Source organism: Megascapheus bottae, chromosome 10 (genome assembly GCF_031878675.1).
Source record: "Megascapheus bottae isolate mThoBot1 chromosome 10, mThoBot2.hap1, whole genome shotgun sequence".
Taxonomy (NCBI): domain Eukaryota; kingdom Metazoa; phylum Chordata; class Mammalia; order Rodentia; family Geomyidae; genus Megascapheus; species Megascapheus bottae.
In genome coordinates, this window is record NC_143518.1 from 17,924,287 (window position 1) to 17,944,132 (window position 19,846).

A 19,846-nucleotide genomic window follows, 5' to 3' on the forward strand; every position below is an offset into this window, starting at 1 on the left:
GGGATGGATGAAGTTTCATATTTATCTCTTGTAGTGTAGCTATGCCACTTAATGTAAATTCTCATTCTTTTTTTCTTCAATCCTATTGAAAATAGTCACATAAATCATTTCTTTGGGTTGTGTGAGTGAGTGAGTGTGTGTGTGTAAATGTATGTGTGTTTTCCTTTTCTGTTCTTCTTTTTGGGCTGATATGCATTCAGTGCTCAGAAGCTCACGAGTGCAGCATGACTTTTTTCCTACCATTGCACTGAGATCAGACATGCAGAGATAGTAGCCGGTGTGTAGTGGGGGTAGTATATACATATGTGGATGTATACATCTATGGGTATGCCAGGCATTAGTGCAAAGAAATCATAGTGCAGTGCTAATTTTCTGTATAAAAATACTCTAGATGAGGTGAAGGAGGCAGGAAGCCAAGGTGAGATCAGGAAAAGCTATCAAGTGACCCCAGACACATATCTTTGGTGGGATCATAGACTCCTTCTCTCCAATAGAGAATTATAAGGGTTATTTTCATTCTAGATAAGAGAAGTACATTCAGAGAAGCCAGTGACTGGAAGTGCATTTTGAACCATCTTAGAGAAGCAGATAGAAATAAATGGGTTCTAGAACTTTCCTGTACAGGGTCTGGTGAGGATGAAAGTTCATCATAACCACTTATAAAAAGAGTGGAACTGCTGTTAGGAGCTTGAATTCAGTAGATTCTCATCCTTGTCTTTTGATTCTCTTCATAGCTGTGACTTAAGACAGTGATGGTGGCAGGGTCCCCTGGGGTTGTTGTTGTTTGTTTGTTTTTTTTTTGGTTGTTGTTCTCTATTGGTTTGGGTTTTTTTTTTTTGTCAGTCCTGGGGCTTGAACTCAGGGCCTGAGTGCTGTCCTTGAGCTTTCTCAAGGCTAGAGCTCTTGAGCCACAGCACCATTTCCAGCTTTTTCTATGTCTCTGGTACCGAGGAATCGAACCCTGGTCTTCGTGCAGGCTAGGCAAGCACTCTACCACTAGACCAAGCTTCCAGCCCCTCCCCCTGGTTATTTTAAGCAAGGGTCCAGACAAAAGCAATATGTCAGAATAACTTGCCTGACAGACTGTTAAGGTGAAAATATTTGTACATCAGTAAAAACATCAACATATTCTCTACTTGTCAATATAAATGAGATCATGAGCAAAAGCAATCTGCAAAAGTGTAAAGTTTCTGCAGTTATTTGGTATATTTATTATCTGCCTTTAAATTAGCCAGATGGGCCAGGGAACAGCTCATAATTCCCACAGAGCTGAGTGGTTCAAGACAAGAAAAAAATTCCCACATGCCTGGGTCTTGTTCATAATTTCTAGAATTGTCTTCTGGCCAAGGATCTCTAGTGTGGCCCTCTGTAAGTAGACTGCTCTACCCGCAGCCCTTCGGTACCTCAAGGAGCCAAGGAGATGGTCAGTACTCCATGTTAAATATGGAGCTGCAGCTTCCTTGGGTCCCACCTTTTCTTCATAGCTCCAGATCTATCAGGTAGTGTGATATACCCCTAATTTGGTTCCTTGTATGGGTAATTTGAACATTTTCACCGTCATAATTTGCCCAGTATCTTCCATCTTCCTTTGTAGTTTTTAAATTGGGAGGCTGCAGGAGATACTGGGGCTTGAACTCGCAGCCTCGTCTCTCTTCCAGCTTTTTCACTCAGGGCTGGCGTGTGACCTACCTATTGAGCCACACCTCGCCTACTGGCTTTATCATTGGAGATAAAAAGCCTCCCAGACTTTAGTGCCAGAACTGGCTCCTCAGATCTAAGCCTCTTGAGTAGCTTAGGATCACTGACAAGAGCCACCAGTGACCAGCCTTTATCTTTTTAAAAGACAAAATTTGCATTTTTTAAGTCTCTTAGGGTAAAACTTAGTGGGTCCTCTTTTAGGAGGAGGAGGTTAGAGCTCTCCTCATTGTTATGTTTTGTTATTTCATTCGCCTTTTTTTCTCCAGAAAAGCCCAAGGGGTTAGGACCTTGCTTATGCAGAGCTGGCCAGGATAAAGAATCCCCAAGTGAGCCCAACTTCAGGAAAGGCAGTGGGGCAGAGGTGAGAGGAGCTGAGTTGAGAGGAGGAGGAGTTTGGTGGATTTTAGCTCAGCCAGCTCCAAGACTATCCCTGATCTCCACCTAGCTCACCAGCCTTGCACCCCTCCCCCACTTCTGCTCTCTCTCTCCCCACTGCCACCCCCTCCATGCATGTTTCCTTTTCAATTCCCTAAATTGTAAAACAGAACCAAATTTCTTGGAACATTGTGTGGGAAAGACTGAAGGGAAACTGTAAGCCCACCCAAATGGAACATACTTTTTCTTTGGCCTTTGTATAGAACTCAGCGTTTCTGATCTGTTCACACTCATGTTCAAATTAAAACCAATCTTTGCAAAAGGAAAAATTAAGATATTTTTAAAATGATTCTTGAGCTCCAAGCTTTCCAACTAAGATAGCGTTTCCCACTGTTTATAAGCTCCATCTTTAGTCTCCACCCCACCCAGTCCCCCCCACACCCTTAGCTCCCTTTCATCCTGTCACACTAGGGTCTCTCTTGGGCAGATGTGTTTCAAACAAGAATTTACCCCTGCAAAAGTAGGAGAGTTAACTACTCACCCAACTAAAAGACCTCCTGATTTCTAGGACTTTGCACTTGTCCAATTTTTCTTAAACCCTAGAAAATATTCTTAAACTGCCCCAGAGAGTGGTAAAGCAGGGAGACTGGCCCAAGTCTGTGATTTAGTTACTTGAGAGGCAGAGGTCAGATTACTTGCAGTTAGAGACCACCGGGGGCAAAAAAAGTTTCCAGGCTTCCTTTCAACCAGTGGCTAGGCACGTGGTGCAGCTTCTCCTCCTTAGAACACGGGAAACCCAACTGAGAGAATTGAGTTCAGGTGTGCTGGAGGGGTTTGAGGTGAAGAGTGAGATGCTGGCTCAAAGGTAATCAATGGGAAAAGATCTAGAAGTATGACCCAATTGGTAGAATTTCTGCCTAGGGGGAATGGGGAGTGATCAAGCCAAGGGAAGGGAAGGGAAGGGAAGGGAAGGGAAGGGAAGGGAAGGGAAGGGAAAGGAGCAAAGGAGGGAGGGAGGGGAGGGGGGAGAGGAGGGGAGAGGAGAAAGGAAGGAAAATACAGTTCCATTAATGAATTATCAGCAGTGAAAATCCTCTCCTTACCATCTTCTATGTCATGAGGCAGGTTGACATGACAGGTGACAGAAATCTGGCTTACTGCGCTAATGGGAGTTTCTCTCCTAGAAACTCAGAGGTTCAGTTGGTCTGGACAGTTCCCCTCTCTCTGCCTTGGCCTCTTCCTCCCTGGGTGTGGTCCTGTTCAGGTCAGCCAGAGTACGACACCTGACTGAAATATCCCAGCCAAAGGCACAGTCTAATGACCTCATGAGATTTTCCACCAGCGTGAGGCTAAGTGACCTCAGAATAAAATCTTCCTTAATTCCCAAAGTGAAATAAGAAGATTTTTATGAGAAGTGAGAGGGAGGAGATCAGTTATGCTAGACAAAAATATTATTTCAACATTTCAGAACAGCTGCCTCGAATAAGTCTTTCTTTTTCTTCCTCGTTCCATGTGCAACACTACTCCTGTACATCTTCATCTGCAACCTGTGATTGAAAGCTGAGCTTTCAAAACCCTCATGGTGAAAGTGAATCTGAGCAGCACAGGGTACAGGGAGGAAAAGGAAGGAAGGGGCCAAGGGTGGGAGAGGTTGTCATGAGTGAGCGTGGAGATAATCGTGCGATACAAAGAAACATTTTCACTGATCCAAGCAAAAATATCTAGGAACAATCTTTTTTAAAATATAAAAACTCTACCCAGGCTGGATTCAAACAGGCTCTTAGGACCTTGGCCTCCAGAGTAGCTAGGATTACAGGGGTCAATTTTTCTTAAGGTAGTTCTCACTTCCTACTGTGTATACTGTAAAATTTCTTGTCAAAGCATAGTTTGTTTTTTTATGAGTAAGGAAATGAAGTAGTAACATTAAAATTTACTGAGTACAGTGTATTTTTTTAAAAAAATATAAAAACTCTAGATACTCCAAAATTCTGTTTAGGCCACAAATGACCAGTTGTCCACTGCCCCCTCTAATTTTGTAATACTAGGTTTGAATTCAGGCTTTCATATTTTCTAGGCAGGTACTCTACCACTTGAACCACATTCCCAACCCATTTTTCCTCCAGTTATTTATTTTATTTTAATTTTTGTCGGTCATGGGGCTTGAACTCTGGGTCTGGGCACTGTCCCTGAGCTCTTCAGCTCAAGGCTATCACCCTACCCCTGAGCCACAGCACCACTTCTGGTTTTCTAGTGGTTAATTGGAGGTAGAAGTCTCTCCATCTTTTAGTGCCCAGGCTGGCTTTGAACTCCGATCCTCAGTTCTCAGCCTCCTGAGAAGCTAGGATTACAGGCATGAGTCACCATGCCAGTTGTCTCTGGTTATTTTTGAGATAGGATCTGGCTTATTTTTTTTTTCCAGTCTGGCCTGAACTATAATTCTTCTTTTCATGTTTCCCACTGTGTCTGGATATAAGTCACCACATCCAGCTTTTTCTGTTGAGATTTTGAGTTTCGCAGAGATGTAAAGAGCACTCAGACTGGCCTGGAACCTTGACTGTTGAGGGATCTCACAAGCTCCTCCTCCTCCTCCCCCTCTTCCTCCTCCTCCACCATCTCCTTCCTTCTCTTTTTCCTCTTCTTTCTGCTTTCTGTACAGGTGGGCTGGGAAATAGAATCTTCCTAGACCCAGCCTCCCAAGTAGCTTGGATTGCAAGTGTGAGCCACTGACACCCAGTCTTTCCTTGTTTTCAAGCTATGTCCAAATTTATTAAAGATACTCATCACTTGTCTCAGGCAATGGACTATTGACACCCCTCTTCCCCTGCCCCTACCTACAGTCCTGGAACTCGAGGCTTGGGTGCTGTCCCTGAGCTCTTTCTTTGTATTTCTACCACTTTGAACTACAGAGCCACCTTCCATTTTCTGGTGGTTAGTTGGAGATAAGAGACTCCCAGGCCTTCCGGTGTGGGCTGGCTTTGATCTCATCTTCCTGAGTAAACAGGATTACAGGAGGGACCCACCAGTGCCCTGCTTAACACCTCTTCTTTCAGTGGACTACCCAAACCAGAAAGTCATCATAAAACTTAATGATGCTTTCAATAGGTTTAGAGGGTGACGTTTGGCATTCCACATTGAGTGAGTTTCTTCATCACTTTTCACGAGTCCACACTGGCTCTGAGGACATGGCAGGGAAGCAGCAGAATCATCTACCTGAAGATCCACAGCCTAGACAAGGAACAGCCCTGCTTGTGAGGAACGCAGACTAGTGGCTGGAAGATTCAGAGTACCTGACACATTGCTATCCACTTTTCAGGGGTAGGGGGCTGCAGTCCAATTGACCTCTCCATTTCAGACAGATAGGGAGGGAACATAAGAACAACTTCGAGTTTGTGTCCTCCCCAGCCCTTTGAGCCCAGGTGGCTGGCTGTGTGTCCTTGCCAAGAAATTCCCCCTCTTAGGAATCAAGAGGAAATCCCTCAAAACAAAAGACAGGCGTTTTCCCTGGAGCAAGCCAGCTTTGGAGACTTTCATTAGTGGCATAGGCTCCTTCCCCTCAGATCAACAATGAAAGGTTTTTGTGCTAACAACATAGCTTAAGCACAAAGAATACAAAGTTCTGCAGTTTTGTTTTGGTGTGTTTTGTGATTGGGCTAGACAGTTTCAGGCTGGCCTGGAACTCACTGTTGTTTCCTTGTCTCAGTTTCACGAGGGCTGAGGTAAGAGGCACGTACTCCCATGCCCCTAAAGTTTCTGCATTTTCATAAACTTAATCAAACACAATACAAGCGCATAGTCATCAGAAACACACAATTACCCAAACTGCACCCATGTTGGGTGGCAGTGGCTCACCTCTTTAGTCCTAGCTACTTGGGAGACAGATCTGTGCAATGCGATTCAAAGCCAGTCCATGCAGGAAAGTCTGCACAACTCATCTCCAATTAACTACCAAAAAGGCAGAAATAGAGATGTGATTCAAGTGGTAGAGCACCAGCCTTGAGTAGAAAAAAAGCCAGAGGTCCTGAATTCAAGCCCAAGTAGGCACCAGATACACACACACACACACACACCAGCTGGCAACTCCAGCCCCTTCAGCTTTCTGTGCCTGCTGTGGTTTGGAATGTCCATTTCCTAAAGATTATCCCATCCTTTCCAGCATCAACTTTTCCTTTGTCCCTCTTAGATACCTTCTCTCCCTCCTTTGAAGGGCCTTTGTCAGGCTTTAGCACAGGCTTTGCAGGAGCAGACCATTTTGCAGTTTCTGGAGCTCACCTTTCGCCTCTGCTTTATCACCTCCAGACTCCCCTTCAGTGTTTCTTCTTAAATCCAACCGGGAGTGGGAACATGGTCCAGGGATGCAATGGAGCTTGGGCTTTGTTTAGCCCATGCATTTTTCTCTCCTCTTTCTATCTTGCTCCTCTCTTGTAAATATTCCAGGCTGGAGATGGTGTTTAGCAAGTAGTAGGGGCAAAGAGAAAAAAGACACCTAGATCCTAAGAGGTCCTGGGAAAGAATGATAAGATAAGGGGATGCAGACTACATATGCTTGGCCACCCAGATCAAAAAGGCACTTTGCAGTGTTGCTGGAGAATGACCTTCTGAATGGTTGAAATCTCTTCTCCTAAGCGCACTGGGTTCTTCTGGTTTGAGTGTGAGAAGTTGGACGTTGAGGAATTTATTCTTTCCATTGAAAAATGGCAATGGAGAATGTCAGCAGATCTTTCTGCTCTTGTAAGAATGCTTGCTCTCCAAGATTTTTCTTAGTTGATACTTGTGGCCTCAGAGCCAAGGTGATGGTGATGATGATGATGATGATGATGATGATGATGATGATGATGACAATGAAGAACCTAGGCTAAGGCATACTTAGCATGTATGAGGCCATGGATTCTATCTCTCATAACAGTACACACACACACACACAGTATACAGACAGACATCATGATCTGGTTGGCCAATGCTAGCGGACGGACTCTGTGGCTCCCCTTTCACTGTGTAGGTCCTGAGTAACCTGGTGATGGAGGAACTTTTGCCAACTCTCCAGACTGATCTGCTGCCAAAGATGAAGGGGAAGAAGAATGACAGGAAGAGAGCCTGGTTCGGGGTAAGTCACGCACGTATAGGATGCAGAGTGAACATTCTCTCAGGGTGGCTCATGCCTATAATCCCAGCTACTCCAGGAGGCTAAGATCTGAGAATCCTGGTTCAAAGTCTGTCCAGGCAGGAAAATCCATGAGGCTCTTATCTCCAATTAACCATCAAAAAGCCAGAAGCAACCCTGGCACTGGTAATTCACACTTATAATCTTAGTTACTCAGGAGGCTGAGGTCTGAGGATCACAGTTCAAAGCCAGCCCAGGCAAGAAAGTCCATGAGATTCTTATCTCTAATTTACCACCTAAAAACTGAAAGTGGAGCTGTGACTCAAAGTGGTAGAGTAAAAAAGCTCATAAACACTGCCCAGGTCCTGAATTCAAGCCCCATCACCAGCAAAAAACCAACAACAACAACAAAAAAAACCATAAAAAAAAACCCCAAAAAACAAGAAGTGGAGGCTTGACTCGAGAGGTAGAATTCCAGCCTTAACCAAAAATCCTAAGTGAGATCACAAGGCCTTGAGGTTAAGCTCCAGTACTAGGAAAAATAAATAACAAATAAATGGCTTTCCCTTCCCTTTTAGGACATGTTCAGGTGGTTGGTTGTTTTTAAAGAATTCCTTCCTTGGCTGGAGACATGCTTTCCTAAAGACTGCTCAATCTTTCTTACATAAGAGCTCATTCAAACAGACTTGAACTTGAAAAAAAAAAAATGAATGCATAGCAGCTTTGTTTACATCCCGAGAGTCTAGAATGGCCTCTACTCTTACCCCTACAGACACTCAAGCATTTGTACACTACAAGCCGCCATTCACCGTGCTATTCTCTGTTGCAGCTCCTGGAAGAGGCCTACAACCTGGTTCAGCACCAAGTTTCAGAAGGACTAAGTGTTTTGAAGGAGGAGTGCCGAGCTCTGACCAAGGGCCTGGAAGGAACCATCCGCTCAGACATGGATCAGATTGTGAACTCAAAGAACTTCCTAACCGGAAAGATCAAAGGTTGGTGAGGATGCTCACACCACAGTTCCTGTTAATGAAATACGCCACCTGCTGAGGGAATCCACACATCCTTAGGCTCTGGTTGGCCCTCTGGATAGGTGGGGCCCACTTCTGTGGACTAAACACTGGGGAAAACTTCCTAAAAGAATTGCACTCAACACGTCCATGCTTCTGTTGTTGTCATGGTTTCCTGAATCACACAGTTAAACTCCTTGCACAGCATTTGCCTTGTAACTACCCAGAGATAATTTTAAAGTACACGAAGCAAACAGCTGTGTGAATTCCACCCCATTCTCTCTTGTCTGAGTTCTGGACTCATATAGTTTACTGAAAGAAATCTTGAAAGACAGTAGTGATCAAATCCTTTCAAAACAAGGAAAGGACCTGCAGGCTGCAATGGTCTTCCCGATTTTGAAAAATACTTATGGAGTGTTAAGAAGTGACCTCTCTGTAGAGCCATCAATTGATCTTTAGCTCTGTCCCACCATTCGTTAATTATTCAGTAAGCATTATTTTGGTTCTGCCAAGTGTAAGGGATGAAAGGATTCAGAGGCTGCTCATACAGACAGAAGATAATGAGGCTGTCACAGGTACGAGACTGAAGACAAAGCCCAATGAATGTGCTGAGAGTCTAGAGGTCTCATGTCAACTTCAGTGAGAACTGCCCCCTGCTGGGGAAAGTGTTTTAATGTTAGGCAATTCAATGAATACCCACAGATACTATACCCATGGTTACTGAGCTTTTCCCCAGCACCAAAACCATAGACAGCATCTTGAAAATAGTGAACTCTGCTTCCTCTATAATCCTAAGAAGTAATTACTCTTATGATCTCCATTCTATGGAGTAGGGAATGGAGGCTGCGATGAAGGAAAATACTAGCCTGTGTCCATCAGACTCTGAGCCCAACCCTCCATCTCAGCCTCTCCAGCTTCATCAGTCTGCAGACTTGCTTTCCAATGGCTGCAGAACGTACACCTTTAGGGGACAGGAAATAGATGAAGCCCATAAGGAAATACCTGCAGATTACCATTCAGGAAGCTGGGTGTTGGGTCCAGAGCATTAAGCCATCCCAAGTGGGTGACATTTGATTTGATATAGTTGCAGGCCACGTGCAAGAAAACTCATGGTCCTGAGAGGGAGAAATTGTACTTGATTTTTTTCAAGTTTCTTGGTAGGGAGGAGAGGATGGAAGAATAGTATAACAGCTTTGCTGTTAGGAAAATGAACTAGGAGGTAATACAGTGTGCATTCCAAAGACCAACTTCCAAATCTAAGGCTGGCGAAGGGTCTATAGGTGGGTCACCAGCATTTCCTTCTCTGTGGAGGCACTGCATCTTCCTAGCAGCCAAGGGCCGAAGAAGGCTTGGGGGAGGGAGATTCTGCTGCCTCTACTTCTCAGAGCCTCCAATGTGTTTGCATGTCCAGTGCTGGCTCACCATCCATGTGCTGGGCTGTCGTGTCCACCTTGGCTGGACAATGGCTTCAAGGGTATCATCTAGCCCAGGCCTGGCTCCAGAGCCATTCAGTCCATGAGTCATGGCTTTCTGTCTCTTTTGCAATTCAGCAATGGTGGCCCAGCCAGCAGAGAGGAGCTGTGGGGAGAGTGTGCAGCCTTTCCTGGCATCCATTCTGGAGGAGCTCATGGGGCCAGTGAGCTCGGGCTTCAGTGAAGTGCGCACGCTCTTTGAAAAAGAAGTGGATGGACTCAGCCAGGGCTTTCACACAGCCAAAGACAGCACGTGGCTGAAGGAGGTAGGAGAATGGGCAGGGGAGCAGAGAGCTCACATTTCTTCCCTCCCTCCTCCCCTTTTCACTCACTTCCCCCTTCCCTCCTTGTCTCCCTCCTTCTCTTTATCTGCGTCTGTCCTCCCTTCCACCTTTTCTTTCTTCCCTTCAGTCTTTCATCTTTCTTCCCTTTCTTTCTTTCTTCCTTTCTTTCTTCCTTCCTTCCTTTCTTTCTTTCTTTCTTTCTTTCTTTCTTTCTTTCTTTTCTTTTCTTTTCTTTTCTTTTCTTTTCGTGGGTCATGGGGCTTGAACTAGGCCTGGGCACTGTCCCACTCTACCCTTGAGCCAAGCCCCACTTCCCATTTTCTAGAGGTTAATTGGAGATAAGAGTCTCGAGTCCTTTTGTGCCTGGACTGGCTTTGAACCTTGATCCTCAGATCTGAGCTTCCTGAGTAGCTAGGATTACAGGCGTGAGCTACCGTACCGGCTCTTGCTTGCTCGCTCTCTCTCTCTCTCTCTCTGTCTCTCTCTCTGTCTCTCTCTCTGTCTCTCTCTCTGTCTCTCTCTCTCTGTCTCTCTCTCTCTGTCTCTCTCTCTCTGTCTCTCTCTCTCTCTCTCTCTCTCTCTCCCTTCCTTCCTTCCTTCTCTCCCCTTCTTTCCTCCCTTCCTTTTTTTCTTTCCTTTTTCCCACCTCTTCCTTCTTTTTTTTTTCTCCCTCCCTTTCCTTCCTTCTCTTTCCTTTTCTCCCTCCTTCCTTCTTCCCCTCCTCCCTTTTCTTCCTTCCTCTACCTCCTTCCTCTCTGTCCTTCCTTCCTTGATTTCTTTCTCCCTTCTTTCCTCTCATTCCTTCCTTTTTGTCTTTCTCTCCTTCTCCCTTTCCTCCTTTCTTACCTTTCTTTTTTTTCCTTCCTTCTGTCCCTCCCATGTTTCTTCCCCTTTTCTCCTCCTTTCTTCCTTCCTTCCTTTTCCCTCTGTCCCTCCTTTCCTTCCTCCTTCCTTCACACCTTCCTTTTCTTTCTTCCTTCTTTCTTTCCTCTTTCCCATCCTCCATTTCTTTTTTCTTTCCTTCCTTTTTCCCTCCCCCCACCTCCCTCTCCTCCTTCCATTTTTCTATCTTTCTAATGTCACTAGAAACTCTTTTATTCTTATTGTCATATGAAATTGCATATATTTATGAATGTAATGTGATACACATAAGCAATATGGCATGATCAAATCAATGCAGCTAGAATTTCCAGTTTCTTTAACATTTACCAATTATTTGTGTTAGGAATCCTTTTTTTTTTTTTCTTCTCAGAACTGGGGTTCACATTGTTAGGCAGGGGCTCAACAATTTAAGTCACACGAACGTCATTTTTTTCACTTTGTTATTTGTTAGATAAGGTCTTTTAATTTTTTTTTTTTTTGAACTCTGGGTCTGGTGCTATCCCTGACCTCTTCAGCTCAAAGCTACGATCCTACCCCTTGAGCCACAGTGCCACTTCCCATTTTCTGATGGTTAATTGGAGATAGAGTCTCTCGGACTTTAGTGCCCGGGCTGGCTTTAAATCGTCATCCTCAGACCTCAGCCTCCTGAGTATCTAGGATAACACGAGTTCGCCTCTGACCTCAGTCCTCGGACTGTGCCTACCTATGTAACTGAGATTTCAGGTGCGTGCCACCACACTCAGCTTGTTCTCTAAGACAGAATCTCACTAACTTTTGACTAAGCTGGCCTTGAACGTTTTGTTGTTATTGTTATCAGTCATGGGACTTGAATTCTGGGCCTAGGCACTGTTACTAAGCTCTTCAGCTCAAGGCTAGAGCTGTACCACTTTGAGCCAGTTTTCTGGTGGTTAATTGGAAATAATCGTCTCATGGACTTTTGTGCCTGAGCTGGCTTTGAACCAGGATCCTCAGATCTCTAAGCAGCTAAGATTATAGGCGCGAGTCTCCAGCACCTGGCTGGCCTTGAATTTTTATCTTTCCATCTCTTCCTCCTAAGTGCCTGGAATTACTAAGGTGTGCTCCCACTGTCAGGTTACATAAACGTTTAGTTCTTTATAAAACATATAATAAACTGAGCTGTCTCTTATTATTTTATGCATACATACATGTTTAATGGCACAAAAGCAAAAGCAAGATCATTTCATAAATGCTCTGAGTTTTCTTACTGAAACTGGTTTTTTGTTGTTTTTGAGAATTCCTTCCCTAACCCACCTCCAATCTAATTAGTGTCAATATATTTTTCTCTGCTTATATAGCATATAAAGCACACACAATTATATGTTATATTCTTACATTGTTTGATTTTAGAAAAATAGGATTCTATTTATTATACTACTGTGCTTACCAATTTTCTCATTCAAAAATGCTTCATGAACTCATTTCTAGGGTAACAGTCATTCTTGGTAATGGCTGCGTGGTAGTTCACACACAATGATTTATTCAACTATGCCAACATTTCTGGTACCATGAGCAGAGCTTCCACAAACAGTGTATACACACATTCTTCTGTCTTGATGCTTTTGTTTTAGCAGAGTCGGTTCTTAGGCTGAATGATGTATTTCCCATGCTAACAGAATTTTTCCATTGCTTTTCAAAGAATAGATTTTAAATTTTATACTCCACTGTGTGTAACAGGGACCTTATTCTCCATATTTCCATCAATAACAGGTGTCACCATTTGTTTAAACCTTCAACCTTCTGATGGGAATGAAGTATTTTCATTTTTGTTCTCCTGCCTGACTAAGCAATGTTTTAAAGGACATATTGTATTGTAATGCCCTAACTGGGACTCTACTGCTGAACCATGCCTCCAGCCCCTTTGTTCACAGTGGTTAATTTTTACATAAATTCTTATTCCTTTCTGGGCACACACTTGCACCATGATCCTCCTACTTTTTACTTCCTACCAGAGTTGGATGACAACTGTGTGCCACAGCAGCCAGTTATTTGTTAAGAATGAGCCACCTAAAGCACCAGTATGCTTTTGATCATTAATTCCACTTAAGGACATGGCTCCATAATTAAGTTTTTACTCTTTCTTTCTTTTCTTCTATATTTGAACCACTGGGTTTGCATTCAGTGCCTTGCACTTGCTAGGCTGCCATTCCCAAGCCCTAATTTTTGCAAGTTATTTGTGGGATGGGGTTTAATGAACTCCTCTGCCCAAGCTGGCCTGGGACCTGATCCTCCAGACTCATGAGTAGCTGGAATTACAGGTATGAGCTTCTAATCACTTCCTTTACCTCTTTTTTTATTAAAAAATTTATTAACATTGATTTTTACATCATATTTCAAATGACTTGTTTAACAAATGAGTGTTCAAGAAGGGAATCTCTATATACAATCACTGAAAGTTTTACTTCTTAATAAAAACATTTTTTTTTTTTGCCAGTCTTGGGGCTTGAACTCAGGGCTGGGCACTGATGCTGAGCTTCTCTTTGCTCAAGGCTGGCACTCTACCACTTGAGCCACAGTGCCACTTCTGGCCTTTTCTGTGTATGTGATACTGAGGAATAGAATCTGGGGCTTTATGCAAGCGTTCTCCCACTAAGCCACATTACTGACCATAATTCATTTCTTTAGGTGAATTTGTGTGTGTGTGTGTGTGTGTGTGTGTGTGTGTGTGTGTGTGTGTGTGTGTGTGTATTCTGGCTTAAATTCAGGGTCTGGGTGTTATTCCTCAGCTTTTTCACCCAAGGTTTGGACTATCCCATTGAGCCACAGTTCTACTTCAGGCTTTTGGCTGGTTAATTGGAGATAAGTCTTACCGACTTTTCTGCTGGGGCTAGCTTTGAACCAGGATCCTCAGATCCCAGCTTCCTGAGTAATTGGGATTACAGGTGTGAGGTACGGCACCTGGCACTGTTTCCTATTTATGCACAGTGGGCTCATCTGGGACAGGTGCCTCCTTCACTCTGCTGACTTCTTCCCAGAGCCTCCATTTTCAGAAACCTTTCTCTACTCCACTTCAGCTTCACTTGATGAAGAGTTCCTTTATTTTCTTGTAGGGTTTTCCTATCACTTTCAAGTTAACTTACTTTTTCTTAAAACCTGATAACTAAAACAGCAGCAAGCAACAACAACAACCTTATTTCTGCACACTCTTTCACCCATCCTCCTATTTATGTCAACCCTCAATTCGATTTTAAAAACTCTTTCAAAATAAACGGAAAAAGCATTCATGGTATAAGAGTGTATGGATCAGCCCAGTAGGCTTTAGCAGACCAAGCTCTCACCTGTGGACTCATTGATTAACTTACCAGCTATGCAAACTGAGGTGGGGGGTCTTCAGATTATTCTTATTCATTTATGTGATTTATGCATGTATTTGTTGCTTCATTCATTTTGCTAAATTTACAATAAATCAAATAATTAATTATAATAGTTAAATTTATAATAAATTAAATATGTATAAGTTAAATTTATTGCAATTATATTTATAATAAATACAAATAAATTGTAATCATTCCATTTTAATGGTTAAATTAGTATAATTATATTTCTAATTTATTTATTAAATTTACAATGGATTATAATTAAAATCTATATAAACTAAATTGCTATACTTAAATAAAATATAATTAAGCTGATCTTGAGTAAATTTATAATGATTCAAATATAATAATGCATGATAGGTTTGTATTTATTTGAGACAGCCAAAGCTGTCCTCAAACTCAAGATCCTCCTGCCTCTGCCTCCTAGGTGTTGGGATTACAAGAGTGAGTGAGCCACCATGCTTATCTCCCCAATTTTAAAGCTGGATTCTTCACCCCCTCACCACAGCTCACTGAGCCTCTTCCTCACCTCCATACCACACCCAAAAGCACTAGGAAGCAAGTAGTGCTGCAGGGGCGGGACCGGGGAAGGCAATGGAAGAGCCTCTCCAAACTGTGAGGGGCCATAGCTTCTCTCCCAGGGTGGAGGAGGGCAGGGACTCCCGACCTCCCTAGGGCCTCTTGAGAGCCATGTCACTCTTCCAAGATGACTCATGGCCCGCAAAACAATTCCATGTGCCAAACAGCCTGCCTGGGTGCCTTGTGAGCTCTGGAAGTAGAAGCTCGAGTCCACTGCCAACGTTACATTGGGGAGTCCCTGTGTGCACCCCTTGGGCTCTTCCAGGGCTTTCTGCTCAAGCAATAGAGCTGTTCCTGGAACCCACTGCAGGTGGGAAATAGGGTGGTTGACAGTGCCACAGGTGTAGTGAGTAGTGGTTCATTCTAAGAACACGCATTTGATTATTTGCAATTTGGATGTTCTGAAATATGTTGGCAGTTGGATTCCTCAATCCTAACTATTTCGTTATTCCCTTCATCCAAATATAGCATCTGAACCAGCTTGTGAATCTCCCACTGGATTCAGTGAAGATGGAGCCTTGTTATGCTCAAGTGAACTTGCTTCAGGAGCGCCTGCAGGACCTCAAGAGCCGCTTCCGCTTCCCCCACGTGGACCTGGTGGTCCAGAGGACACAGAACTACATGCAAGAGGTGGGAGCCTCAGGGATCCAGCAGGATGAGGATGGAGAGAGAGAAAGAGGCAAATGTGTACCAGCAGTTGAGGCGGGCAGGGTCCCACAGTCCAGGAAATCAGGCCATTTTCTTAGTCGGGCTGATCTGTGTCCTTCCTGCTGGTCCCCACGTTGGATGAACAGCAGATAGAATCTCTAGAGAAATAATTAATTGGTTTAAACTATGGCTGTACATTAGAAACACCCAGGAAGTGTTTGTTTTTTTAAGCAGCCCTGGGGATTGAACTCAGAATCTCACCCTTGCCAGGTAGGTGCTCAACCATTTGAACCATATCACTAGCTCTCTTGTGTTTGCATTCAGTTATTTTGGGGGTAGAGTCCTACCCCAGGATGACCTCAGGCTGCAATCCTCTCATCGTTGCCTGGCCAGTAGCTGGGATTTTATGCTCCACTACTCCCAGCCTACTGATGGAGCTTTTGACAAATCTTGTGACTCATATCCCATCCCATAATTTAAATACATGCATCCATACAAACATACATTCATGAATAATATTTAAAACTCCTCCCATCCCCATTCCTGTTGTTTCGAGTGTGTAGCCATGGATTTAACTTAATTTGTAATGTCATTGAATCAAACAATCATGACTTGACACATATTTTTTTTGAGCCTAATTGGTAGATTTTTATGATTCCAGGGAATTCCCCTGTAACTTCCAGAGCAGTCATGATGTCACTCATAGAACAAAGGAGGAATGTGACGGGCCACAAGCCTATTTCACAACTGTTCTATGGGAGCTGGTTGTGCACTGGATACTGTGCCAGATCCCAGATCAGGGATCCAGAAAGGAGACACATTCTTAGATAAATGCACTGGCATGTTGCAAGTGCTATGACAGAGTTATATGCTGGGTGCTTTTGGCCCAGTCCTAAGCTTTGGAGAGAAAAAGAGTTTAGTTTCCTTGAAAGATACCACAGGGGTAAATAGCGCATCTTGTTATCTTACCTACAAGTTGTGAGGAATTCAAGATGTAGTAGGGACGGATTGGGCAACCATTTAACTAACAGTGATCTGTTTGAGAATATTGGTCCTGGGAAGAAGGTTGCAGATGATGAGACGTGACCCACAGGGCTCCTTAGCTGCTGTCACCAGCCAGCCTTGACTGTGCCCTGGCCCAGCCTTGCAGAGACATGGAAGGCATGCAGGAAGCAGGAGAAAGCAGAGAGTGGGATGCACTGCAGGACTTCCTATCTACCTAAGCTCTTAGGTGCAGCCAGGAATTTTGGCAGAAAGGCTCTCCATCCCCTCTCATCTCCTTAACCAATGGCCGTAGCCCCACAGGCTAGAGGAGAAAGAACCACAGATGAGGAAGAGGAGGGGGTAGAAGAGGGGGGTGGTGACCACAGGAGATGGTATAATGTGTGTCCTCCCATCCTAGGGTTTTCCCTTCAGGGATGATGGGGAGGAAAGAAGAAATGATACCAGACAGACTTTGCCTATCTTCAGGCAAAGGGGGTGTTTTCCAGACCTCTCTGCTGCCCTTGTAGCCATATGGCTACTTGTTTCATAATGGAGGGAGTAGGGCTGAGGTCTTGGGGCTCTGGGTCATCTCAGAGCATACCTGAGAAGTTCTGGTGGTTCTCTCTGAGCCAAGTCAAGCAGGCCCGTGCTAGTGACCCTGAGCTCTGACTGGAGTCTCTTTCTGTGTGGCTTTGTTTTCCAGCTGATGGAGAATGCCGTGTTCACTTTTGAGCAGTTGCTGGCCCCACATCTCCAAGGAGAGGAATCTAGAATAACAGCTGCCATTGAGAAGGTCAAGCTCCGAGTCTTAAAGGTAAAACTTGAGCTGGAAAGTTTCCAACAAGAACGTGAGCCCTGTTTCTTCTCTGAAGTGGAACATACCTTATATCCTCTTCCAAGCTGAGCTGCTCATCCTGCTCCTTCCTCTGAGACACCTGAAGCAGCCATGTGGCAGCATGACTTTTGTGCCTGCTCTGCCATCTAGTGGCTCTTTTAGGCACCATAGATCCTCAACATCGCCTATAGGTAAAAAGTGATGTGGCTGCGCTTTCATAGCAATTGGAATTCATTAGCTATCCACGACAACCACTGTACCAATTACATAGAATGTGAAGGTAGACAAGGCATAGCCTTTGTCTTTAACACATTCACAGGGCAGTGAAATCCATTACTTTGACCAGTACTTTTAAGACGAGTCCAAAACCTCAAAGGAAAGGAAATGCTCAAGGAAAAGGAAAAGACAGGTGCCCTATTAAATTGTTTTAAATGTGTTGCTTGTATATATGCACATGAGAAACAATAATGTGCTTGTGAACACGTATGGTGTGATTTTGAAACCTTTAAAAACGCTACCTTGTTCACTTGATCTTCCCAAGAACGTGTGAGCAGACTAGACTATGTCTCAATTTTATAAACAAGGAAAGAAATCCTCGAAAAGCCTGTGACTTGCAAGCTAGACACACTAGCCAATGGTGAGCTTAGCACTACAGCTCTCCTAATACCTGTCTACTAACTGTATGTTCAAATAAATAGTAAAGCACCACAAAGTCTACAGTGGTCTCCGAATTCCATCCCTGACAAAACCTCTGAGTTTGAGACCTTTTAGGCAAGAGAAAGCCCTGGTAACCAAATTGTTGAGATTAAAATCAGTATTGATAGTGGTAACATAAATCTTTTTTTTTAACTGTATTTTTTTTTGTCTTTTCTTTTTTGGCCCTGGGGATCTAACCCAGGACATTGCAGTTCCTAGGCAAGCGCTTTGCCACTGAGCTACATCCCAGCCTGTGGTAACACAAATCTTAATGTCCTAGCAATTGAGCTGAAGGAGAAGACTGTGAAGTGTTTGTGTAGACAGAAAAAAATAGATGGAAGAGTGTCCAGATCTTAGCAGCTGAGGTTTGAAAGGGACTCGAAATTCCTTTAGTTCAACTTCCCATCAGGTGTCAAGAGCCTTCCTGCCAGGGCAGTCTACCTGGTACTGGATGCCTTCACCCTCTGCTTCCCAGGAAAGTCCATTCCATCTCTAGACACTTCCGACTGCAAAAACATGCTTTCTTAGGTTAGACTAAAATCCTTGCCACTGGTAATTCTAGTTTTTTGGGAGTTTTTTTGTTTTGTTTTTTGTTTTTTCCAATCCTAGGCTTAGGCTCAGAGCCTGAGCACTGTCCTTGGGTTTTTCTCAAGGCTAGAGCTCTATTACTTGAGCCACAGCACCACTTCTGGCTTTTTTTCTATGTGTGTGGTACTAAGGAATCAAACCTGGGTCTTCGTGCGTGCTAGGCTAGCACTCTACCACTAGGCCAAACTCCTGCCCCCCCTGGTAATTCTAGTTTTACCATCTTCCTTTTATATCCTTTTCTTCCTCATGGTAGTCTTTGGTTGTTTAACTAAAGCTGTAATTTTCCCTCAAGTTATTTTCTCAGCATAAGTACTCTCCTCTCTTCAGTCATTCTTCATGTATCCTGACTATTCTGCTCACATGCCTGTGTTATGACCTCTTATTGCTAGTATCACAGGCTTGGATGTTCAACCCAGAGCAGAGAGAGTCAACCACTTTCTTGTCTGCCTACCCAGACTATATGATGAAGCACAAACATCCCCTAGTTCTCTCCACAATGTCTTTATAAGACAAATGTCACTTCCCTGTTTTGGTCTTTTCTTCATTTCCATGTTTGTAAGAAGGGAGGATGAGATGAGTCAGGATGTCTAACCAACACCCAGCATGTATGAGAATTATAGAAATTTCAAGGGGGTGGGGGAAGGGAGATGATGTGAGTTGCTGATTTTTGTTTGTTTGTTGAAGCAAATGTTAACAGACTGGAATGTTATAATTTAGCATATGTTTCTGTATTGACAGCAATATGATTATGACAGCAGCACCATCAGGAAGAAGATCTTTCAGGAAGCCCTGGTTCAAATCACGCTCCCTACCCTGCAGAAGGCGCTGGCATCCACATGCAAACCAGTAAGGGAACAGGTGGCTCCAAAGAGCTCTCTCCTATTGTCTCTGGAGTTCAAATGTAGACACTTGCAAGTAGTTGGCTAGACCCAGGGCCAGGTTGGTGAGCTGTTTGACAAATGGCCAGATGGTAAATATTTTAGGCTTTGTGAGCTTATTTGTTTTGTAGCCACTTGAGTCTGCTGTTGTAATGCAAAAACAGCTAAAGATACACAGATTGCTCAGGCAAATTGCTAATTGACTTTATGTAAAAAGCACAAGAAGCTGCCCAGATTGGCTGCCCCTGGAATGGCAGAAATCTTGAGGGGTAATGAGCTGAACTTGAGCCAAAAAGAATGTCTGAGAGAGCCTGTGATCCCTATTAAAGGAGCATGATTACAAAAGGAAATCTGTGCTATTTTCTCCAGTAACTTTTGTTTACTGAAACTAGGGATTCATGTGGTGCTTCTGCTGACAGTGAAGGTGAGATCTCAGAGTGTGTGTGCCAGAGCAGTGGGCAGGTTCAAAGCCTGGGCTGAAGCCCTG

The 19,846-nt window shown here is 43.8% G+C and overlaps 1 protein-coding gene across 1 annotated transcript in view; it reads left to right on the plus strand.

Annotated features, from left to right (window-relative positions):
• Niban1 (niban apoptosis regulator 1) overlaps positions 1-19,846 on the plus strand; it is a 135,744-nt gene that overhangs the window by 104,551 nt on the left and 11,347 nt on the right. The window contains exons 7-12 of the mRNA XM_090340245.1: positions 7,070-7,174; positions 8,001-8,163; positions 9,729-9,916; positions 15,199-15,360; positions 17,066-17,176; positions 19,220-19,327. Coding sequence (XP_090196371.1) covers positions 7,070-7,174; positions 8,001-8,163; positions 9,729-9,916; positions 15,199-15,360; positions 17,066-17,176; positions 19,220-19,327 — 837 coding nt within the window. The remainder of the gene's footprint in view (positions 1-7,069; positions 7,175-8,000; positions 8,164-9,728; positions 9,917-15,198; positions 15,361-17,065; positions 17,177-19,219; positions 19,328-19,846) is intronic.